This window comes from Phocoena phocoena, chromosome 17 (genome assembly GCF_963924675.1).
Source record: "Phocoena phocoena chromosome 17, mPhoPho1.1, whole genome shotgun sequence".
Classification (NCBI taxonomy): Eukaryota; Metazoa; Chordata; class Mammalia; order Artiodactyla; family Phocoenidae; genus Phocoena; species Phocoena phocoena.
In genome coordinates, this window is record NC_089235.1 from 18,215,746 (window position 1) to 18,242,471 (window position 26,726).

General features: G+C 36.5%; 1 protein-coding gene across 1 annotated transcript in view; it reads right to left on the bottom strand.

Annotated features, from left to right (window-relative positions):
- Positions 1 to 991: 991 nt before the first annotated feature.
- The window catches only part of UBE2W (ubiquitin conjugating enzyme E2 W), a 31,668-nt gene continuing 5,933 nt past the window's right edge, over positions 992 to 26,726 (bottom strand). The window contains exons 2-5 of the mRNA XM_065895258.1: positions 24,682 to 24,784; positions 14,988 to 15,143; positions 11,703 to 11,778; positions 992 to 2,448 (exon numbers count right to left, since the gene is read on the bottom strand). Coding sequence (XP_065751330.1) covers positions 2,435 to 2,448; positions 11,703 to 11,778; positions 14,988 to 15,143; positions 24,682 to 24,784 — 349 coding nt within the window. The 3' untranslated portion in view covers positions 992 to 2,434. The remainder of the gene's footprint in view (positions 2,449 to 11,702; positions 11,779 to 14,987; positions 15,144 to 24,681; positions 24,785 to 26,726) is intronic.

Consider the following 26,726-nt stretch of genomic DNA (forward strand, 5'->3'; position numbering starts at 1 on the left):
GTGTTACCAGATTGCAAATTTTGAATGGTCTATATTTCAAGATATTTCATTCTATCATCTTCTCCTTAAACCATAAAATGTACCAAAATTATTTGGTTTTCCTTTGCTTTCCTCTGTGTCATTTTAATTTATTGTACGGTATCTCTATGTAGAGAGAGAGGTATGTTAAAATACTATTATTTGTATTAAAAAACTCAATTGAGGCTATATATGACCTATTAATCTATACGATAGCATTGTTAACCTTTGACCTGGTATATTAATTCCTTTGGTGAATAAATGTCACAGGTCATTTCTTTATAAAAGGATTTTAGTAAGAGGACCAGCAGTATGGAGAGAGACCCTCACCCCACCCCAGAGAATGATCAAGTGAATCAGTAGTTTAGAGCAGTTACGTAAAATATGAAAAATACATAATTTACAGCTGCAATTTTCATATTAAAAAGCAGTTAAAAACTAAGAGTAGTTCAAAGCATTCCAAAAAACATTTTTTTGTCTTGGTTAAATCGGCCAACTAATAAGACTGATAGAGACTACTGTGAGAATTTGTGTACATCTCTAGTCAAGAACAAAAATGCTTTTAAGTTTAAACACTGGTAGTTGCTAACCAGCAGTATAAACGGTGTCCACAATTTGGTGGCTGGCCATAGTTTAAACTTTTTTTTCAAGTTATTTCTACAGCAGACATATTTTAGAAGTCTACCCACCCCTGAGTTCAACAATTATACTTTTAGAGTGTAAAATTATATGCCCTTAATTAACAACATGTACAAAGCTACAAAATGTCATCTATACAGAGATTAAAAACAATTTTTAAAATATTCTTTGCCAATTATTGATTGGATGGTTTTGCTGGGGTACATATTTCAAACCTTTTAGCCAACTGGCTTTCACTTTTAAGCCCAAACTGATTCATTATATTCACTGCAGGATATGTCAAAAAGAGTGCAACAATAGGCATTAGTAAAAATAACATTGTAGTAGAAACAGATTTTGCATATGTGAAAAGGTAATTTATAAAATACATTAATTGCTTTTTAAAAAGAGAACCTAGTTGCAGTATCTTTAACTTACATGGTACTGAGAGTTGGACCTTTCAAACAATTTTTTTTTCTATAGAAAAATGTTATCTAGCTGTAAGCAAAGTCTTAAATAACAACAAAACAAAACAAATCCCTCCAGAACAAAACTGTATGGTTGTGTGAAACAAATAAGCAAACATACCATTCTATAGTGTACTTCTGCCTAAATTTTAAAATAAAAATGTCCACACTCTTTTGTTAAAACATTAAGCCTCTGTCAAAAATGTATTTCTTATTTTAGGGTACAGGATTGAAGGACAAGATGATACTTACAAGTAAAGAAAATTTACAAGAAAAAACTTGACCAAAGTTTTTCAATTAAAGTACTGTAACATTCAAACTTGACTTAACATAACAAAAGAAACAAAACTGCAAACAAAAATGTTTATGGATTTTCCAAACACAAATAAATGAAATAGTGTCGAGGCAGCAGGGCTCATGCTGACGGCTAGCGGGAAGTAGCAGAGTGTCATCTGCTGGGGAAAATCGTTAACGTACAAACAACAAGCCCAACTCATGGACTGCAGCAGTTTACTCGTCACTGCCATTTTTCTTACTTCCAAAATAAAGCCCTGATTAAACCATTCATACCCTATATTACTCACACCTTTACTTCAGAGACTGAGGAACTATATACAACAAATGAATTCATTTTCACCATAGGGATAACATATTGTACCTCTCTGCCAATGTCACTTGAAAACTATCCATGTCAAAACAATTTGACAGCAGATATAAACAATTCAATAAATACGCAATGATCTTTCATTACAGTCCTTTAAAGACGCATGTTAATTCATGCTGTTAACCTTAGGTTCACAGTGCATAGAATCCAAATATAAGCAGTTGGGGTGACTTTCAAAGTAATGTTGGATCCCTCACTTTATTTATAATCCCACTCTAACTGATAATGATAAGTTCATTTCATAGGCCCTATCATGCATTAATCATTGGGTGGCAGGAGTTAATGAAAATTTGTCCTGTTACAACGTCCATTGCCGGCAATGAACGTCCCAAAACCGCCAAGGAAGTCATTGTTATTGCACAATACATGAGGACCTGGAACTTTTCCAAAAGCTTAAAAAAATAAAAATAAAAAATGGAATTATATTTGACATTTCCTGACACCTGCATTAATACTGTATGACTAATAAAAGCATGTCAGTTGCCTGGACTGAACCAGCGATCAACATGCGCCCAGAATGCACACGAGTAAAAATGCAGTAAAAGGAAGTAGTCTTCATTGCCTATAGGTCACTTCCAGTCAAAGGTTAAAGTTCAAAGACTGAATGATCAAAGTGCTCATTTTCTCAGTAGGACTATCTTCTGCTAGGAGGATGATAACAGTGGCATCAACAAGTATCATCTTTAAGAAAAGGAGAAAAAAGATAATTAAAATAGTCAAGCATGCATAAGTAAAATCTGCAAGTTAGTCTAATACAGAAATAATTTCAAGTAGCAAGAAGAACATGGTTTACATTTCTGACTTGTCTCCCCCAATCCCTGCAAATAAAAAAGTCCATTTTGTGTTCGAGTATATAGTGACAAGCAAATCAAGCTGTATTCTTTCAGGGAAATGGTAGTTTACACAAATCTTAAAATGATATTATTATCAGTATGTTAGTTCTATTTCAAATAATAAATTGATATATGTTAGCACATATTCATGATTTACCAATCATAAGAGAATTCTTTTACGGGCAACAATTTAAAACTGTAATGAGACAGGAAGTAAACTCCTGACCAACACTGTTATGCTACTTAGCACAGAATAATACAAGTTACGTCACTGAAAGAAGGAACTTCACATATGAGTTACAATCTCTAAATCAATCAGTAGTAAATGTTATTAATTTCTCTTCAGAAAATAAATTTTTCAGCAAGTATACATATACACGCAAAGGAGGTCATTTAAAAAAAAACAATCCCACAGGTATAGTAACACCTTCTGATAGCCTCAACACATTTATGTAACACATATAAATTCTGGGGAGTAGATGACTTATTTTACAAAATTTACTTCACAAAACCTATTTGAAGGATTTTGAGGACTGGTTATTCTTCAGAAAGAATCTCTAGAAAGAAGTAAGACTAGTGGCAACTACCCAAAAGTTGTGAAAGCTCTCAAGAAGAAAATTCTAAACAACTGGCCAAAATATTTTACACAAACCATCCCATGTTAGGATTGATATATTGCTAATAAAATTCTCATTCATAAAGACTCAATGAGAGCTAAAAAGCAGTAAATCTGATTTCTATGCTGGGCAAATTAGTGAAACATTCTATGATCCTATACGTTAAGGGTAATCTAAAGGGTGAAACAGACTAAATTTTAAAAATAAACTGTATCTAAATCATTAGAATCCTTTAAATAAATAAGAACATCTTTAAGAAGAGAACAAGTAGATAGTTTACAGCCTCTAACTGTCACATTAAAGTAGCTCTTAAATGACTGTGGATCTTGGAATAAAGAGGATATATTTGTCATGGATCAGAATAAGCTTAAGAATATGAGGAGGTTCCTTAAAACATCACTTCTCCAATAGAGTATTCTATAACACTAGGGTCTCTTGAAATTAATACTAAAACATTTAAATCTCTAAGCTAAAAGATGGCACTAAACTCTACCTAGTATAGTATGTCAAACTACTGGGGATGAAGTTTAGTAACGTACCACGTAACAATGTTTACAATAAGAAAAGTGACAGATAAAATCCAACTTAAACATAAAGTTATCTAGTTAACTAGATAGCTTTTATCTCCAAAGACATATCATCTTTGATAGGTGGAACCATAAATGTATCTTTATCAGATTGTTAACTCTGAAAGTTTTTCAGTATAGTAGGCTGTTGTACGAATGTGCTACCAACCATCAAAATGATTAGGAGATCTATGAGAAGCCATTCTCCCAATCCCAACCCCCATCCCCATCTCGGGCCAGATGTTAAAAGAAGTTTAGAACTAACATGATACTACTTGCTTTGAATCCTCTATCTTTGGAGAAATAAGCTTATTAAATAAGTTCTGAAGATGGATTTCAATTATTTCTGACAGCTGGACCCAAAGGGACTACAACATTACATATCCATGATGCCTATATGTAATAAGTAATCTATGAGTAAAAGTTCAGTATGAAGACAGGTTATGAGCCAAACCCATGTCTACCTTTTCCCTAAATAAGATGGGAATCACTAAGAAGCAAAACACTCATTTGTTAACAGGAGGAACATAGTTTCCCAGCTATATGAAAAGGATTATTGGATACTAGGACTGGCTTCCAAAAAAAAAAGTTGGTAGAGTAAACCTATCTTGGATCAAGACAAATACAGGTCTATAAAAGGTGGTGAAAGAACACAATAGGTTTAACCTCTTGGCTAAAGTATTTGTGGCAAAATTATGGCCTGAAAAAAAAAATCTCATAATAAACCACTTAAATTTTTTCTGGAACTACAGAAGAACCTACTAAAATTATACCCTCAAATATAATACATAAAATACCAGTTCCAGAGAGGTGACACCTACCATGGCTAACTTCACTGGGCTTCTGGGAAATGTGAATGAGAGAACTATATTAGAAGGTGGTCATTCAATTTTCCCCAAAGTATAAAAACAATCACATTATATTGGAAACCATCTCCCTGGATATTCCCAGGGAAAGAAGACTAGAAGAAAAGGAACCTAGTAAGAGGTCAGTAGATAGGGATGCTACCTCCAAGAAACACAAAAATAAATCTTTACAGTTAAGTTTGTGTCTCAACAGTTTGGGAATTAAAAGTTTTCTTTCGATAAACTGATTCAAGAAAGATTACACAGTAGACAATAGAGTTGTTATCCCGCAGGAAACAAAGGGCAAAGACTTAGACTAGAGTGAAAGTTTGGACTCAGGAATTTAGAAAGTGGTTTTGTAACCCTAAAAGGTAGTACAAATAAAAAGGTTCAAAACTAACATAGGTAAACCTATGGATAGTTATTAGGCAGGGAGAAAAGGAGTTGGTTAATACTAGTCTGAGACAATTTTGTGTTCCTATCTCCTCATATTCCTACAAGGAAATGTTCCAGCTGAATGGAACCAGAATGTAGTGTACAGTTTTATAAAAAATATTGCTCTACTCCTCCCCAAATTACCATCTCAGTCTACTGGACATAGTATTGAAACATTATGCCAATTTAGTTCTTATAAGCCTAGTTTTTCTGCAGCCCATACTCAGCAGCCGTCTTAAACTATATTGTTCAATTATCTATCACCTTAAGGAAACTGCTTCAGGAACCACAGATCTGTACTCCCAACTGTGAAAAGCAACCATTCAAGAAACTAAGTCATATACGTTTAATATTGATCCCAGGAAACTGATGGGTATCATGAATGGACTCTAGTTGGCTATCTCACTGAAGTATTCTTATGATCTCATAAAAAGATACTTTTCACCTTTTTTAAGAACAATTATGTGTTTTACGATACAGAACTCTGAAGCTCAAGCATTAATTTGTGCACTGAACTGGGTACAGATCTGTTTTCTAAGGAAGATTCTATACCTGAATCATTGGTGAATTCTTCAGCCTTTTGTATGCGGAGATGAGCTGTCTTATTCAAATACCTATTCTGGTTAGGCCTCTTGACTTTAACCCTATTCTCAGCTCAACTGATTTTCAAAGCATATGGACCCCCACCTTAATCAGCAACACAGAATATCTGCATTCCAGTGCAGGAATGATCTTAATTCCTTAGTGAACAGAAACTATGAGAGCTCTGGACAACAGGTTGATAGTCAACTTCAAGTAATTAACAACAAGGAATATGTATTCACCTACCAATGACTTTTTACACTTTAACAAGTTATTGCGTTCTAGAGAAGAATCTCAAAAGAAATGCAATATAAGGTGTGATGTGTACAAAGACATTAACAGTGGGGTAGTGTGACTGGCCTAATTTTCAAGGTATACTAACAATGGGGAAGATCACAAATTTATGCTCAGAGAGGCTTTCTTTCAAGAATCCAACACTGGTATCTGGCAGCTCAATTTTGGTGTGTCAGCTGAGTCCTTCTCTTCTAAAACCAGGAGATCAACTCAATTTCAGATTTGTTGTTCTTCATTAATAATGCCACCATCCTACGTCCTGGAAGCCCCCTCTGAGGTACACAGATGTCACTCACTATCTGAACCAAAACCTCTCTTGCCTCTTTGATTACACCTAACAAACACTCTGACCCATGCTGACCCAAGTATGTCGGTCAGCACCACACAAAGGGGCTGTGGAGCTTGACATGAGGCCTACAATTCTGCTTGGTTTCTAGAAACTGAAATGTTAAGTGTTTCAGTGAGTTCTTCCAACTCCAAGCAAGTCTTTGTTCAGTCTCTGATCTTTTTGTTTAGCACTGCAGGTCACATCAGGACGCTACTCTGATCTTGTAATCCTTTCAGAATTAGATGATGGTAAGAAAATAACCAGAGTCCGTATTTCTTGGTAACTGGCATTAGTTATAAGGAGAACATAATCAATGAAGATCTTCTGGAACTAAAGCAGCTAAGCAGAAAAACATAAGCTGAAACTTCAAAAGTTCCAAAACAAAGCTAATGTGCTTCTGCTTAAATGAGTATGATTACCTTTTTTGATAAGATTTTCCAAATTCAACTATAACACCAAGGTGGGCTATTTTTCATATTGTTTATAACTGTTATTGTGAAATGTATAAAGGAGAAGACAATATACACTACACAGCTGCAATGCTTTAGCTTTGTAAAGGTAAAGGAAGAGTGCAAGGAAGAGTCCCTGTACCCAAGCACCTGTATGACAGAGCGGGCGCTCCATCATCTCAAAGTATAACGAACACTACCCTTCTTTGATTTCGTATGACACTCACTCATGGAGCAAAACCTTCCATTTAAGGGAGAATGCAGGAGAGGAATGATTCAGGCATATAGGATTCAAGCAGGAGCCAAAAACACAGTGAGATAAGAACGGTCACTGTAAGGCAATGAACTGAGGAGGTTTTAAACAGGATTATCTGTAAACAAAAAAAATTTACCTGTACCTGGGACAGGAAACTAGAAAAGGATAGTCATGATTCAGTTGAATTACAATCAGGTGCCTTTTTAAAACAGCTAATTTGTATTAAGGGGGATACTTTTAATCTGTTTACTGGGAAAATGAATTCCTATACAAACCCTGTACCATTTTACATTATGTAAGAGGTTAATTTAGTTTGAAAAGCCTCTTTTCTTAGTACTTCTTGGCTAACTTGGGAGATGATCCACCTTTAAACTGTTAAAAGACTTCTACTTTAGTTATAAAAGTATGGCTTTCACAAGTAATAGATAAAAGCCATTAACTATGAAAAATAACTTCTACTATGAAGTATATTTTATTTTAAAGAATTTTTATATTTCCAGTTTTACTATGCAAGTTTTCTTATTCAAAAGCAGGCAATAAGGGACTTCGCTGGTGGTCCAGTGGTTAAAAATCCACCTTCCAATGCAGGGGATGGAGGTTTGATCCCTGGTTGGGGAACTAAGATCCCACATGCCGTGGGGCAACTAAGCTCACACACCACAAATGGAGAGAAGCCCACCTGATGCAATGAAGATCCCGTGCGCCAAAACTAAGACCCGACACAGCCAAAAATAAAAATAAATAAGTAAATAAATATTAAAAAAAAAAAAAGCAAGCAATAAGAAATTCTGGAAGTATTCTTAAGTAAAGGCCTTCTGATAAGTCTTTTTGACTATACAAGGCAGCATTAGAGGGCTTAAGAGATGATTATCTTTTTGAAATTTCCCTACCAGGGAATAAGGAAAGGAAAAATGGGAATATACTAACAATGGGGTGGGATAGAGTGGCAAAGAGAACTGTACTTTCAAAATATACATATTTTAGGGGCTTCCCTGGTGGCGCAGTGGTTGAGGGTCTGCCTGCCAATGCAGGAGACGCGGGTTCGAACCCTGGTCTGGGAGGATCCCACATGCCACGGAGCAACTAGGCCCGTGAGCCACAACTACTGAGCCTGCACGTCTGGAGCCTGTGCTCTGCAACAAGAGAGGCTGCGATAGTGAGAGGCCCGCGCACCACGACGAAGGGTGGCCCCTGCTTGCCACAACTAGAGAAAGCCCTCGCACAGAAACGAAGACCCAACGCAGCCATAAATAAATAAATAAATTTAAAAAGAGTAACAACCCGGGCTTCCCTGGTGGCGCGGTGGTTGGGAGTCCGCCTGCTGATGCAGGGGACGCGGCTTCGTGCCCTGGTCCGGGAGGATCCCACGTGCCGCGTAGCGGCTGGGCCAGTGAGCCATGGCCGCTGGGCATGCGCGTCCGGAGCCTGTGCTCCGCGATGGGGGAGGCCACAGCGGTGAGAGGCCCGTGTACCGCAAAAAAAAAAAAAAAAAAAAAAAAAAAAGCAAACAAAAAGAATAACAACCCAAGCCAAGCTGTAGGATGTTATTTAAAAAAAAAAAAATACATATTTAAAAAATTCCATCACTCTAAGACAATTTCTTCTCAAGTTTAACAAAAAGACTTAAAAATGGTTTAAAAACACTGTGGAAAAGACAATGGGGGAATTTTTCTATTATTAGTGAGGTTGGGTCTGAAATAGAATGACTACTATCTTGGCAACTTTGACATTTTTTTAAATGTTTGATTTAGTTGTATTTGTCAACATTCTTGCTTGACTAATCTTAATTTTTGATGAATTTAAGAACTTATGCAAAGGTAAAGGGGACTGTGACACTCAAGGAATGTTTTTTTCTTTTTGAAAAGGTTCTTTGTAAAGGCACAGAGGGAAGAGACAGCTTAGTATTTAGTCCTAAAAGGCAAGATGATGTGCAAGAATGAGAAGCCAGAAATGTAAACTGAAGGAAATGGCCAATTAATTCAAGTAGGATCTTGTTTAGTTTCAGTGGACCTTCAGTATTCAGAAAGAATTCCCATGGGAAACCTGTCCTTTTATATTTAAGAATCCCTGAAACAGTAGTTATCAAGTGACCAGCTATATTAGAATTATTGGGGATATCTTAAAAAGTAAAACAAAACCAGCATTCTGGTACAGTAATAAAGTTGATCAGATTCCTTAAAGGAGGGAGTAATCAACAAGGTTTGGTGAAAGAGTTCCCAAGAAGAGTGGAAGGAGTCCTTCCAGGCAAATAGCACAAGTGGAAACAACAGAGGATAAGGAATAGAGTGCCTATCATAAATAATGCTCCGTGGAACATTTCATGCATCAAACATCTTTTGTGTTAAAGATGATTTTCCAAGGATGGATTCTCAGAAGTTTAGCAACTGAGACAAATGGTTCAGTCTTGAACTTCAAGCTTGTTAAATATCGCTGAACTGCTAAATACTGCTGAACTGCTGTTTCCTTAAAGGATTACACTAACTTGCTACACCACCAGCAAATATGAAAACAGTTTTTTGTCTTTTGTTTTGTTTTGTTTTTTGCCATGGGGCATGCAGAGATCTTAGTTCCCTGACCAGAGATCGAACCCGTGTCCCCTGCAGTAGAAGCACGGAACCTTAACCACTGGACCATGGGGGATGTCCCCTGAAAACAGTTTTATTCTACCCTTTATTCTCCTCCTCCAACACTGCATTCATTTTATAAAACTCTGCCAATTCAATAAGTTTCAAAATATTAAATTTGTCATTATTTTACTGTGTTGAACTTTTTTGCCCACGCTTGTAATTAATTTATTCTTAAGCAACTATTATAAATGGTCTTTATTTTTAATCAAGCTACGTCTTTCACAATTTTATTTTTTTAACTTTATATCGACTGGGATTTGAGGTTTCTCCGTGCTTTTTTTCTTTTAATTAATTAATTTTATTTATTTAGTTTTGGCTGCATTGGGTCTTCGTTGCTGCACGCGGGCTTTCTCTAGTTGCGGCGAGCGGGGGCTACTCTTCGTTGCGGTGCGCGTGCTTCTCACTGCGGTGGCTTCTCTTGTTGCAGAACACGGGGTCTAGGCGCGCGGGCTCTACAGCGCAGGCTCAGTAGTTGTGGCACACGGGCTTAGCTGCTCCATGGCATGTGGGATCTTCCAGACCAGGGCTTGAACCCATATCCCCTGCATTGGCAGGCGGATTCTTAACCACTGTGGCACCAGGGAAGCCCTCCATGCTTTTATATAAGATATAAATTTTCATATATCTAAATGTTTAATTTGTGATTCCTTTTAAGTTCAGAAATTCTTTTTTCCTTCCTCCAGAGTTGATACCTAACTTTTTAAAAAATACTTTTTCTATTGTTGTATTTTTTAAATGCTTATTAATTCAATCCAAAGGAAATATTTTCTCTATGAGGTTAAAAGGATTACTTACTACTAAATAATATTTCCCCTTCTTATTGATTTGTGACACACTATTTATCACATATTCAAATCTAACATACAGAAAGGCCTAGAAAAGAGTAATTCTAATTAATTAATTTATTGGTTTATTTTTGGCTGTGTTGGGTCTTTGTTGTTGTGCATGGGCTTCCTCTACTTGTGGCGAGCAGGGGCTACTCTTTGATGCGGTGCGCGGGCTTTTCACTGAGGTGGCTTCTCTTGTTGCGGACCATGGGCTCTAGGCACGCTGGCTTCAGTACTTGTGGCACATGGGCTCAGTAGTTGTGGCTCACAGGCTGCTCTAGAGCACAGGCTCAGTAGTTGTGGCATACAGGCTTCACTGCTCCGTGGCATGTGGAACCTTCCCGGACCAGGGCTTGAACCCATGTCTCCTGCGTTGGCAAGTGGATTCTTAACCACTGCGCCACCAGGGAAGCCCGAAAAGAGTAATTCTATTTCAATGTCTATTCTTGCATTATTATCTTTTGGTGTTTGGTAGACATATCCTCCTTCATTATCCTTTAATTCAAAATTCAAACTGCTCTTCTCATCTTTCTTCCAAACCTTAAAAGCACCCACTCTATCATTCTACTGAATTACATTAAACCAATAATTTGTAAAGCATATACATTTTTATAATACTTTAAAAATAATTTTTATAAATAATTTTATGGTTTCTCATGAATGTAAACCTTCTGTTCCTAATTTCAAATACCTCTTTGAGGAAGCAGTAGTCAGCTTAGAAAAGATGCTAGCAGCCTTCAATTATTAAGCTACCATTACCCAACAGAAACAATAGAAATTAAATTATTAAACATATGTATTCATAAAGCAACAATCAGTAGAACCTCAAATTTTTTCAGGAATAACTATTAGAATAGGAAGAGCTTTCTTTAAGTTAACGGGCCATCTCTAACAATGTGATCCTCCACCCTAACAACAGTACCATAACTAAATGAGTACACAAGGCGTCATAACTTCTGTATCAAGTAACAGGTTTCCCAATAGGCCAGTTCTAATTTGACTTAATATTATTAAGGACTTCTGTTCTGCAATACAATGGTAGAGCAGAATGTTAAAGCGATTTTAGATTTTACTTGTATGATGGCCATGATTTTATGTGACCCATTAAAAATCTAGTCTAACTTATCCATAAAATATCTTAAACTAGTTTAAAGATTCATCTGCATATTACAAAAGTACATCAGTTATATAATCTCTCTTTTTCCCAAGCAAGCATATATATAATCTTTCAAACCAAAATACTGAGAAGTTATCATTCTAAAATAAAACTCCTTACCATGATACCACCATTTTGTTTTCTTTGGATTCTTGTTACATGTTCGAACATAAAAAGAATTATCTGGTGGTCGTCTCTGAAACCAAAAAGAATTTAAATAGATAAGAAGTTGTAAAACAGGAAGACATAAGGGGGAGATAGTTTTAATAAAAGCTCTAGCAAAAATATTACAGAATGCATAAGAAACAAAATAAATGCGGATGTCATAACTGAAAAAATAATATATTCCAGGCAATGTAACCTCTTGACACTGATATTGTTAAAAAAAAAAAAAAAAAAAAAAAGGTGTGCATATGTGGTTTGGGTTAGGTTCCAATGGGATTACTAGACAATGACATCAACCTAAAGTGGCAGCATTAGGTTGTAAAGAATTTTGGTTTCATTTATCTTATCTCCCTAGAAATAATTTAATAATTACTTTTGTGAGCTAATCAAAACTCTACCTAACTAGGTTTGTCTGAGAAACCCTATCAACTTATAATCCTCCACAAGGGATTATTGTTTTCCTGTAAACAAGTATCATCAAGGAGAGACCAAAGGATTCGGTTTCCAAAATGTATGTAAGAGGCAAAGGGGGGAAAAGACACATTAGCATTTCTGCAATACATACGCCCTGACGAGAACAATATTAGAAGCATATGGCAGCTCTGCAAGGAGTTACATCAGAAATAGCCGTAACTACAACTAACAACACTGAAGACAGGTTATGAAAGAATTTTCTTGAAAACTGTTGGATGTTGATCAGACACAAGAAATATGTGCTTCTCTACAAAGATTTGGAAACATGTCAAATTTGTGTTAACGCCACTGAGGGCAGGTTAGTAGATAATATGATAGGTCCAACCAAATAGCAATGGTGAACAGGACTACCTAGGTAGCAGGAAGGAAAACTGACAGTCCGCTTGGCACTTCTAAAATTCATATACATAACTATGATCTAACTCTTATGAGATAATAATGACAGTAATTTAACAGAAAGGAAGAGAAGAACATAAGACACTAAACAACTATACCAAGATTACCCTGTTTATACAGTTAGAGAAAATTCCTGAAAAATTATTATCATGAAATTATATGTCTACTTTAAAGAACAGACGATCTGCTATTGTTTGTCCTGTAAAGTCATAAACTGTGTTCGTGTGGAATACACCGCTACTACTGTTAACAGACAATTAACTCATCTACTTATCAGAACCCAATCTTCAAAAAACAAGTTTCTTTTTGTGAAAAAAGAAACGGGAACGAAAGAGTTATGACTAAAAAATGCCCACAGTTAAATTAAAATTTGTATTCAGGGAGTTGACTACTCTCTGAATACAACGGAAAGTGAAACTCACGGAACCATGTCCGCCACAGAATAAAATTCACCTGTTTTAATAGAACAGCTTTCAGTGAATATTTAAAAGACTTTTTAAAGCCTATTTGGTGCTAGATTCCCCTCAGTGCCAAAACACGTTTCCTCTTCTTCTTAGTAATCTAGTACTTAGCACAGTAATAACAGCACATAGCAGGTACTTAATAATGTCTGAATTTTATCATTTTCCACAAAACTAATGCTGCCAGAATTCTGACTTCTAGATTATCGTTTTGGTTGAATAAATTATAATTACATTTATATTATATAATATAGTTTATCAATAATTTAAATGGAATGATTAGTCTTATACCAACTACGCAAGAAACACTAACAGCAGACAACTAGAATGTGAGGGGAAAGATGAGGGTTAGAAAAGGATGGAGTTAGAGAACGTAATAATTTTCTAGCTTTTAACAGGAAATCATTACCTTTAAATGTAAACAAAGCTAGTAATCAAAAGGCACATGTAAGGGCTATGCGCAGACACCACTCGTGTTAATCTTAACTTCTCTTATTAAACCCTAGAGTTACTGCCTCATCTTTCCATAGACGTTAACATTAAGAGAAGCCCCTGTTATTGGAAACTGCTCTGTACCACACCTGAAGGTTCAGAGCCTGTATGTGCGGTGGAGGTGGAGATAGGGAGAGGAGAAAACATGGAAGCAATAAATGAATGAAACTTGTTTCCAAGCCCTTGGGATTAACAAAAGCTCAAGTGTAGCCTAAAATGCAGCTCAGAAAAGCTAACAACAGGGAGGAAGCTCAAGTTAAAAGGTGATACTAACATTAGATAATAGGTACCCTATTTCATCTATTCTAAGATGTACACTTTTTTCTTAATATTCCTAAATGGGGATACATGTCTTTCAACTAATGGTGTATCACAGTTTAACTGCCAGAAGTTTCATTCTTCCTCTTGTACATAACATTGCATATTAAGGGCTCTTATGCTACAGTTAAAAAATACATATACAATTTAACCTATTATTTCCCATTCTTATTTGAACAAAAAAAATTTTTTTTAAACCTAACACCAAGAAACCTCTTATGGAACTAACATTCCAAGAAACTTACTTTGCAAACAAGTGGCTTAGAGTGTTTCAAAATCTAGATAACCTACCATTTAAAAATGAAATACTATCTAAATGTTTTCTAAATATTAATTTAATAAAAATGACAGTTGAATTTGGAGAAGAAAAAAAACCTGCTAAAATAAATGAATAACCCCACAGCTCCCTAATCTCTAAGGTAAATTCGGTTTTTCCTTTAAAGAGAATACAAAAGGAAACCCCCATGGAGAAGAGATGCTTTAAAACCTCTCAAGCAGGAATGACAAGACACTAACCCTCAAGCAGGAATGACAAGAGGGCCAGAAACACAGAGAGGATTTAGATACTTTAAAAGGGTATTCTAAATTTAACTCACATGGTTTTTCTTTCTGGTCTTTTCCTCCCTTTCTCCATCAGACACAGAATCTGTAGATTAGTAAAGGAGATTAAGAGGAAAAGTCCTGAAAACTCTACTGGTAATCTAGTCCTCCTTCAACCTAGGCTTTATGATAGGAGAGCTCTGGTTCCTGGGAAATCCCCTAAAAGAGACTGATAGGGTGGAAGCCAGCAGAGGGGAGAAGGGAGCCAGCCATAATGCTTATTCCTGGGTCTTTCCACTGTGAAATCTAGAAACAATAATTTCTTGTACACTTTTGCCCTGTGCATGCTTACAGAAATAAAATTCAGATTATTTAAGAACATCTGCAGAATGTCTGACTTCTATTATCAAATTATTTGCCAATCTATTACTAAAACGTTCCCTATAACTTCATAATAGAAAGCATTAAGTCACTTCTTCAAATAAATTATATATTGAAATAGCTTCTCTACACAAACTAAAAGAAGAACTATACCTGGAATAAATCTGAAAAGTCCTACCTTTTCTTTGCAGCTGGAAAGCATGCTAATAATGCTAAGACAAACTGATTGGACTGAGAGCGCTGGGGACCAGTCTTCTGTTAGAATGGATAAACAGATATGACCATTGCTATAAACATGAGGATGAACAGGAATATTTTCACCAGTAAACATGACCTAAGAAAGAACAAAATTCCATTAATACTCAAATATTCTATATTACCAAAAAATAAAATATTCTCCAGGTAAGTTAATATTTTAAAAACCAAATTAAAAACAAATAAAATCAATGCCAGGAACAAGATAAACAACTGCTTTATTCTTACCAATTCAATAAGTACTGGTTTCACTATTATGAATGACCATGTAGTAGGAAAAAAATCCAGATTACCTATTTTATATTTCAGATATTTTTCACAAATTCCTTTAAAAATTTTCTAAATTACCATGTATTTTTAGACTAGTGAAAGACAACTATATTTACAAGAATCGTTTTTCAAATTACTCATTGTTCTCTGCATACAGAAATCAAATACACTAAAATTTCAAACGAAAGTATTCAACTTTAGGACAATATGAATTACATGCGGTAGGAACACCACTTCCACCTATAACAATGTTATTATCCAAGGTGCTATATGCAAAAGGAAATGACTGCTACATCTTCCACCTCATCTAACTTCACACTTCCATTATGATGGGCACAAGCTACCACTTACTAATCAGCAAATATCTATGTGCTTAGATGAAAAAACAAAGGTTGAATGAGTCTCCCAATTACTTGCTGTTTTGTCTCTGCCTTTTCTTTTACTCAGTTCTTCCACGTTTTGCCCTTTCTCCATGTTGCCTCAGCACTGATTTGAAAGGTAATATTTCCTTCCTTTGCCCTAATAATTCAATGTCTCAATAATACTGTTTCTTAAACATATCTACCTAAGCATCTGAATAGGCAGGAGAGTAAATTCATACATCCTGAGGAATCTGTAAGCATAGCCCATAATAGGTCAAAGTAAAAGTCTCATATTTAAGAATGCTTAGATATATGTTAGTTCATAATAAATTATTTATTCTGATATAAAAATTAATCTGTCAATCTTTTAAGTGAATTTTATACTGCAGTATAATATATAATTTTTATTGTTGCTTAGGAGTAATTCCTATTTCCTTATCTGGCCCTTAAAAAAAAAGAAAATCACCTGGAGAGCTGGTTAAAAATACAAATTCAAGAGCCCCACTTTCCCAGATTCTGATTCACTAGGTATGATGGCATTTTTATAAAACTCATCAAATATAAACCAATAGTTCCCAAACTAGGCTTACAGTAAGTATGTCTCAGCCCTGCAAATTACCTCATACTCAGATATAGCGGAATCTTAGTAAGGAGAAACCCTACCTTAAGTGATGACAAACTGATGAAATATATTGCTCTAGGACTAAGCCCTCTTTTTTCCTTTACAGAGCAGAAGACAGCCAGTGAAATAAGGGTGGCCAGAATAAGGTATGCCATATTTTAATATGTGATACGCTACGGGAAATTACCAGAAGCTAGGTTTTGCTTTTATTTTTAAATTTCTACCTACATATCTGGTTTTATTACAATTTTACAAATATTTACATTTAACAAAGCACTCTTTCATATAAGTAGGAGTTCTCAAATATTTCAAATATACTGCTAACATATGGGCCTCATTTCCTTGGCTGAAGCTAATATAAGACAGGAAGAGGAATTTTTTCTCAAAGGAATGACTTCATATACTTGTGTTTCTTTCTTTCTTTTTTTTTCTTTAAATTTTGGTGATCCACCCTCCATTCCCATGAAAAAAGAGCTAAAGTAAAGCTGAAAATTAAAAGTAAAGTCTTAAAACAAGAGATATCAAGTGATTTGTCCTGCCCAATTGTAGAAGACCCCCTGAAAGACTTGGGCACAGCTCTGTTTGAAGTACCATTTATCTCAATTATATCTATCAGAATTAGTGCCTTTTTCATCACTTTTTGCTCAAAAAGTGCTGCTCTGCAAAGGGAAATGACTGCTTAAAGCTCTTGCAGCTCCATGAGTCCATCCACAATTATTTTTAATTTTTTAATAAATGTGAACTACAGTTTATTATATTATATGCATTTGATATTCCCACAATGTGTTGTGGATGTCTAGAGTGGGAGTTTACAAATCTCACAGAATATGCATCTGCTTTGGGGTGTTCTTTTTTTTTTTTTTTTTTTTTGCGGTACGCGGGCCTCTCCCGTTGCGGAGCGCAGGCTCAGCAGCCATGGCTCACGGGCCCAGCCGCTCCTCGGCACGTGGGATCCTCCCGGACCGGGGCACGAACCCGTGTCCCCTGCATCGGCAGGCGGACTCTCAACCACTGCGTCACCAGGGAAGCCCTGGGGTGTTCATTCTGCCACAAAATGCCATTTGACTAATAGGATATTTTCATGAAGAACACAGCAGTGCCCATTACTCCCTGGCCACAATTATTTTTAAAGGTTATTTCTTTTCCAGTAAGGTCTTTTTGAAAACAAGTCATGTAGAACAGTGCTCTGGTACCAAAAAAGTAAGAACTGCCAAGTTATTTCCTTTGGCACAAATGAAGCAATGTATCAACAACCATCAAGGAAAATACACAGACAGCCAACCAAAAGGTTATCACGAGGTGCTTTGGCTAGCCAATTCACAAAGCAGAAGGAAAGCAGTATTCTTTTTGGAGAGAAATGATTATAAACTAAATCACTCGGTCTGAGAGCCAAGAAGTGTGCATGAATCAAAAGTAAAGGAGGAGAGAAGAGAAAGAAAGGGGATGGGGAGCAGTGGAAGACACCTACGGCACAAGCAGCAGACATTCTATAAGCAGAGAGCCAGAAATCAAGGAGAAAGAAACAGTTTTGAAGTTTGAGGGGACTGAAATAAAAATAAATTAGACCTTACTAATACTTAAAATAAATTATATCTTAATAATGCTTAAAAAAAAAAAAAAAGAAAAAGCAGGGGCTTTTAAACCTGCTGCATTCAGGGCAAATGCAACCAGCCTAAAACTTCTAGCAACCAAAAACAGGGGAACTAACTTGTTGTACATGGTACAGGTAACCCCTAGAACCCAACCTGGCAGATAGAGAATTTTAGAAGTTTGTCTAAACATGGACAGGCTCCATCCAGGATTTCCTGAATTCCATTCAGGAATTCAGATGAATTCCTGAAATATAAAAAAAACCTTGTTTCAACAGTTTATTCATGTAAAAGACTGGTAAGTAGTCTGCACAGACAGTTTTGATGCAAACTTTGCTATTCTGGTTCTCTGCATGTGACAGAAGAGTAACCAACGCTGAATTTCTTCAAGACTACACCCTTTTTTTAAAAAAAATTAATTTATTTATTTCTTTTTGTCTGTGTTGGGTCTTTGTTGTCGCACACAGGCTTCCTCTAGTTGCAGCAAGCCAGGGCTATTCTTTGTTGTGGTGTGTGGGCTTCTCATTGAGGTGGCTTCTCTTGTTGCGGAGCACGGGCTTCAGTAGTTGTGGCACGCGGGCTCAGTAGCTGTGTCTCGTGGGCTCTAGAATGCAGGCTCAGTAGTTGTGGCGCACGGGCTTAGTTGCTCCACGGCATGTGGGGTCTTCCTAGACCAGGGCTCGAACCCGTGTCCCCTGCATCGGCAGGCAGATTCTTAACCACTGCGCCACCAGGGGAGTCCCAAGACCACACTCTGAACTATCCTTGTTTATTTAATATGCAGTACAAGCCAGAGGAGGGAATGCACATTTCAGGTTTTTTAATACAGCCAAGTAGGCTCTGAAAACTTAAAAGACTTTAAGCTGTTTCCAGAGTTCAAAAACCTTTCTGGGGGGGAATCGCAAATAGCTGATAAACTATCTAAAACAGATATGACAATATAACTGAATACGATGAATTTGAAACCAAAAGGAATAATTTTGCTAATTAATTTTTTAAACAATTTATTCAGATTCAAAGTAGTCACATAGATTGAACAGCGACCGGAGACTGCACACATTCCCCACTGCATAAACCATACTGAGTAAAATGGAATTACAGGTTTTTAATAACAAGCTATTAAATGGAAAAAAAGTCACAATTTTAGAAAGGATGTTAATTGTAACGCATGTGAACCACATCTGAGGTTCTGAGTCTGCATTAGAAGAAGTCCTCATGTGTCTGTAAATTTCCAAATATCCCCCACCCGTGTGGCTCAAATTCAAGAGCAGGTGAGATGGGAGAAAGAACTCTGCTCAGGATCCATATGATTTTGGAGGTAAGTTCGCACATCCCACATCCAACCTAAAATTTTAAGCAAGCCAACCTCTGGGTAACCTTTGGGTACTAAAAAATCTAAACTGAAAGCCACCAACAGTGACAATATAAAGGATGGATATTAGCTGTTTCTAACGTGAAATTCATGGTAATCATACCTGAGGACTTCCAAAGCCTTCAGGCTCAATACTGTATGACCTCACAGTATTGGGATCTTACCACAAGGAAGGCATACTAATGTGTTCAGACTAGTGCTCTGGAAGTGATGAGAAAGTCAGACACCTAATATGGTATATCAAGCTAGGTGAAAATACAATATACACAGAATGAGCAATACAAAACAGGCTATAATTATAAAGCCAATCTACAGTACAGATACCAAGGTTTCTACGGGGACAATATGAGGGGATGTTTTCTCTGATTAAAGTTGTCAGTAGATGACAATATTTAAAGGGCAACTATAAAAACTGAACATACAAGCAGAGAGTTTAATAAACTAAATCAAATATCTAATTATGAATAATATATATGACATAGGTAGTATAGCATAAATGAATGATAAATATTTGACAAAAGTGACTGGGGATAAGAATTTTAGCATAGTTTTCAATTCAGTTCTCCCCTTTTAGTCATCTAATACGTATCAGCAGCATGAATATTGATAGCTTTCCCAAAGCAGGGAGAATCAGACCACGAGCAAAAGGATGAGGACACTATGAATATAAGTTCTGGATCACTGCAATGAGGGAATTTGAAGCAACACAACAAAAGGGTTCGTGTTAAAGGGGCATGAATAGGAGGGGGAATAGGAGTGAGGGGAAAGTGATTACTTTTTTGCCCCAGTGTTTCTAAAGCTTTATGATCAAGGCAAGTATATTTTTAGCATCTTTAAAATAAGTCCAAAATATTGCCACCTTCCACAACCTCCACTGCTACCCTTCTGTTACAAATCACCATCACCTCTCACCCGGATCACTGCAACAGGGGTACCCTTGTGCCTCCAGAAGTCAATGTGCCACATAACAGCCAAGTTTCTCCTTTTAATTTTAAGCAGGAGCGTGTCGTTCCTCTGCTCAGCATCTTCAACGGCTTCCTACCTCATTGAGAGTAAAAGTCAAAATTCTTACGATGGGCTATAAATGTCCTATCCAATTTCTGATGGACCTTCCAGCCCCAATTCTCTCTCTGACCTAGGCCCTACTCTCCTCTTCTTGATTATACAACACTCCAGGGACCCACCTGGCATGCTCCAGATGCAGGACCATTGCATTTTGTCTTCACCTGCCCTTCCTCTCACCCCTTTGATGTGGCTTACGCACTCACCTCTTTCAGATCTCTGCCCCAATGTCACCTTCTCATGAAATCTTTCCTGATCACTCTACCCAATGCTGAACACCCTGAGTCCTCTTTTCTATGTTTTTTCACCATCTTCCATACTTTATATATTTTGCTTTTTGTTTACTGTCCTTCCCTTTCTACAAGAATGCAAACTCCACCTAAGGAGGGTTTTTGGAGGGCCACTTTGTTCACCACAGAATTGCCAGCACCTAGGAAAGTGTTTGTCTTATGATACATGCTCAGTAAATACTTACAGAATGAATGAATAAATGTCTATCTCTCCAAATACTAAACAGATTATCGGCTTTTTAAAGTCAGGCCCAATTCCTTTTTAATTTCTGTGCTCTTTGCCATCTCTAAAGTACACAGTTCATGCTCAATACATGTTAAATTAACCAACCATTTACCTGTATCCTAGCATAAGGAAACAGAATACACTATATAGAAAGAATTTTATTTTCTGTATGGCTGTTGGTAAGTGCACATTACTAGAAAACAGTGATGAAAAGGTACTTCATCTCTGCTCCCATTTTAACTGAGAAAGTTTTTTATTCCTGTTATTGTTTCTTTTAAAGCAAATGATTGGGCCAAACACCATGTTTTACATAGGTAGCCTTTTCACTGTAAAGTGAGATACATGTGAAATTAATTATAACTAGTAGAAGAAAATAACACAGCCTATAAATTTTATGTATAGTCTTACAGATCTCATTTACAGGCAAAGATCTCACTGACACAAAAGTAATAATTTCACAATGAGATGTTTATTCTACGGATATGTCCTCAAATTCTACTCTTGTAAGTAGTGGTAAATTTAGTACTGCTTATAGCATAGGAAAATGAAAGACTAATTACCTAACAAGAGCCAATGCTTCCACATCTGAACAAATAAAATCTTTGGGGAATGGGGAATTTTACTGCCCTTATCCAGAGCAATGCAATGGACCTTTGGAAAGTTTTAGTTATCAGAAAAATCTTGAAATCTATATGTACATCAAGCTTTGATTACTGGACATGTTATAATTATTTTATAATCATACAGATGATGTGATTAATAGAATTTTAAAATAATTTAAAAGTATTACTGGACTCAGAGTGGTCTGTTATTTTCTCAATCATGGATATTAGAATATTATATATATATACAAATTAACTGATGTTAAAAGGGAATCCTCATATTCCAAAAGATTGGGAACAACTGCCCTAGGGTTTCCACATCATTCTATGTGTAATCTTTCACTTTCAGAGATAACATTACTTAATGGTTACATTAATAAAGTATGATGCAAGTATTACTACACAGTAGAAGGCATGGAGGTAATGTGTGGCTAAAATGCTTCAGGTCAGACCCAACCATAAAGGGACTGGACTGCTAAGCTTGATTTGACTCCACAGGAAATAAGAACCATCACAGGATCTACCAACAAGGGTGGGGATGGTGGTGGTGGATGTATGTGCGAAAACCAATGAGGTAACTGCACCTTCAAATAAACCTAACAGCACTTTGAAAGGACGGCTAGGAGTGGAAACAACTAGAGGCTATTTTGTAATAGTCCAGATAAAAGCTGAACACTTGGACCACACAGCGCTGACGATAAGGTAAGAAAAATGGTGGACTGCCTTAAGTCTGTGAAAGGATCTGAAAAACTGCATTTAAGAGTGAGGGAAAGGAAATAAATTTAACATGAGAAGATAGGTGGACAGAAACCCAAGAAAAAATTCTTTTTTTATTTTATTTTGTTATTAGAAAAAACTGAGTTTAGCTGTGTTAAATTTGGACATCTGGAGGTGTTCAAGTAGAGAAGTCCAACAAGGGTGTGAAATTAAACCTCAGAAAGAGATTGTACACAGAGTTGGAGATCTGGGAGTTAGTGGCTTAAGATGGTTAAAGACTTTAAAAAGTGAGAAGAAAAAGGGAGCGCTGAATAAAGAACCTGGAGGACGGGACTTCCCTGGTGGTCCGGTGGTTAAGAATCCGCCTTCCAACACAGGGGACATGGGTTTGATCCCTGGTTGGGAACTAAGATCCCACATGCTGTGGGGCAACTAAGCCCACGTGCCGCAACTACTGAGTCCACGCTCGTCACAACTAGAGAGAAGGCCACATGCTGCAACGAAGAGCCCACCTGCCACAACTAAGACCCGACGTAGCCAAAGATAAATAATTAATTTTTAAAATAATAATAATAATAATAATGTCAAAAAAAAAAAGAACCTGGAGGACACCAAAATCAGACCAGCAAGCAGGAGTAAAACCAGGGAAGGAGGATAAAAGGAATATGAGATAAAATGATAGAATTTATTACAATGGTTCTTACGGAAATATTAAAGATGGAATTCAACTGATGGTTAAGTTTGATATTTGATTTAGAATTAAAAACTGAGAGTTTAGAGAACACTTTTCACTTGGTTTCATGTTTACAGAAATATTATTTCCCTCTGATGAAAAATTTGTGAGTTCCCAGAGTAAGCCTTCTCCAATAGTCCCCTAGGCAAAGTTTCTGAGCTGGTGAGTGTATTCTTCCCTCACATACCTTCAACGAACTTAGGTTGAAGGTGACAAGTGGATACCTCACTGCCTTCAAGCAATAACAGTAAGATGATGCTGATAAGCTGAAAGCCAACAACAGAAAATGAAGATCATTTTCTGGAAAGAAGGAATACATCTGCTTTGGTTTTTGATTACAGTCTACACATGGTTATTATAGAAGCCTAGAGGTCATGACAATACATACGTCTTTGCCTTATTTTTATGATAAAGATAAAAAGGAGCCCCCAACCTCTTAATTTTCTGCTCACATGGAAACTTTAGAACTCAAGGAGTCCATTTCCATTTAATTCTATGCCTTAAAACAATCATCTCTTTATTTATAGCACAATACAATAACTGACTTCCATCTATACTCTTACATGGCTAAGAGAATTGATTAAGCTGTTTGGTATATTCTATTTAAAGTAGCAATGAAATACGATTTTCCTCAAAAATAGCATATTTTAGCACCTCACATGTGGAATTTCAAGTTATTTGGGAAATTTCACTATCCACAACACCTCATTACCTAGCAATGCTACACAGAGTTGGGCACCTGTCTTATCATTTTGCTACCAGTAATTCATTACCCATCTTACCAAGCCAGAAATCTGGAGTTCATCCTAGAGTCTCCTTTTCTCTAACCTCCAAGGATTAATCATTCACCACAGTTAAGCAGCTCTCAAAATTTTTTCTCTACCCCCATTATCCCTTGTCCAAGTTTTAAGACATTAACTAAACTGACTGTGCCTCAAATTATAATGATCAGATTTGGGGCTGAGGTCTAGATATTTAACATCTTGTAATAATATATTTTGCCCGTGCAATACTAAAAGGCTGCAAAGACAGCATGCCCATGCGAAATCAAAGACGTGCTCCTTCCCAAAAAGCACCTGCCTCTTAACGATGTCATCCTATCATCATCTTATCTAGGAAGACGTGCCTCCAGTTATTCCAAATGCTAAGTTCTCCCACAACCCATGGGCCTGTGTTAGATTTCCATCCCTTTTTTCTGCTTAACATGAATGGATAAGAAACAGTCTTGGGGCTTCCCTGGTGGCGCAGTGGTTGAGAATCTGCCTGCCAATGCAGGGGACACGGGTTCGAGCCCTGGTCTGGGAAGATCCCATATGCCGCGGAGCAACTAGGCCCGTGAGCCGCAACTACTGAGCCTGCGCATCTGGAGCCTGTGCTCCGCAACAAGAGAGGCCACGACAGTGAGAGGCCCGCGCACCACGATGAAGAGTGGCCCCCGCTTGCCGCAACTAGAGAAAGCCCTCGCACAGAAACGAAGACCCAACACAGCCAAAAATAAATAAATAAATAAAAATTTAAAAAAAAAAAAAAAAAAAAAAAAAGAAACAGTCTTAAGTTTTCAGAAGCACAAAAGCAGCAAAGCCCTAATCTCAATAAGGTAAAATGTTCATATGATCTTGATTATATTATAAATAAGATAAAGGAACAAATCTATTCACATAATTATAATGAATTTCTTTTATAAGTTTTTACTTAGTCAAAAACCGCTAATTTAGCATTTTGCTATAATCCAAAAATACAATAAAAATTTAAAAAGCAAAACATTTTGTTACCTGAGGAGAGTCAAAAGGATATCGACTACTAAACTTAAATAGAAGTTGAAATTTTTCCCCTTCATATAAGGTACCTGGTGCACCTTCCATATCTACAATCCACCTAGAATAGAAAAAAAAAAAAAATTAAACTTCAGTTATAAAGGATTGGGGTGAGAAGGAGAAAAGAGAACACCGAGTATTCCTCTATGCCAGGCACTGGGACGAGAGTCATTCGTGTATAACAACACACTTCGTCCTCCCAACAATTACAGGAGTAGGTATTTATACCCCTGGCCCTGTTTCCTTCTCTGACACTGCAGTTAAAGAGCCAGATCAAGGTGAGACAGCTAACAAAGGACAGAGCCAAATTTTAACCCAGGTCCGGAAAAAACAACAAAATAAAACTCAGCTTAGGTGTGCTGACACCAAAGCCTGCACTCTTCCTACTCAATTTATGTTACCTTATTTTTTCAGACTATCTTTACAATTATGGAAAAGATTTTATAGATAACATCAAACTAATCAATTGCCTTTCTGATATCAATTATTTTAGAAGCTAAGAGAGAAATCAGTATCAGCAATGACTACAGAGAAGTGTAGCTATCAGACCAATTTTCTCATCAGCATTCTACAGAAGGCTAAACAGGAAAAAGGAAGCTAACTTGACATCGGTACACTTACTCTGATAGCTAGTTAAGGCTCTAGAAGGCCCTTCCTTTGTCTCTCACTATGTTTCAATTGTTTAATAAAACCCCAAATAGATTTCTGTGGCATCTATGTAAGCTTACTTTGTTTTCATATATAACAATCATGAATATAAATCTGTTTATAATTATATTCTTATAACAAGAACTATCTTTTGTTCTTCAAAAAGAAAAAAAGTGCGGGTAGAGAAATAGAGATTATTATGACAAAGATGACGGGGCAGAATTTAGAAGCAAAATGAGTTCCTAATTATATCCATGCTACTTATAATTATTGTACACCTGGTCAATTCCTTTAATCTTATACTTTTCGGGTATAAAAACTTTTTATTTTAAATACAGGGAAACAAAAGGAAGATTGAGGATATACTGTTGGGGTTCTGTTGAGCACCTCACATATTATGGACTTAGAAATATGTAAAATAATAAATGTGCCTACTCTCTGAAAGCAATCAGGCTGGAACACATATAAACCCTTAAGAACATGGCCATTCATTTTCACAATGCACGCTAAATACCTTATATGGTAATAAAAGATGCAACCACAGACCCAAGAGGCAATATTTTACAGTAAAATTAGACAGATCTGCCCCTTAATTAGCTGTGGGGCCCTGAGTAAGCTGTTTTACCTCTCCTGTTTTAACTACTGCAATTGTAAAATAGGTATTTTAAAAAATTAACTGCTAGAGTTAAAAAAAAAGTCACCTCGAGTATTGTTGGAAAGATACATCACGTTACATATGCAAAAAACCTAGTACATTCCTGACATCAGAACCAGTACACAGTAAATAAAATATAATGCAAAAGCTGCATTAAAAAAACAAAAACAAAAAACCTATTCTCTTTAAAACTAGGTCTTTCCTCCTAATCAACTTATAAGCTTTTGCACAGCACAGGAAACCATCAACAAAATGAAAAGACAGCCTACAAACTGGGAGAAAATATTTGCAAACAATGCGACGGACGAGGGCTTAATTTCCAAAATATGCAAACAATGCGATGGACGAGGGCTTAATTTCCAAAATATACAAACAGCTTATACAACTAAATATCAAAAAACCAAGCAACCCAATCAAAAAATAAGCAGAAGACCTAAACAGACATTTCTCCAAAGACGACATACAGATGGCCAACAGGCACATGAAAAGATGCTCCAAATCGCCAATTATTAGAGGAATACAAATCAAAATTACAATGAGGTATCACCTCACACAAGTCAGAATGGCCATCATCAAAAAGTCTACAAATAATAAATGCTGGAGAGGGTGTGGAGAAAAGGGAACTCTCCTACACTGTTGGTGGGAATGTAAATTGGTGCAGCCGCTAAGGAAAACAGTATGGAGGTTCCTTAAAAAACTA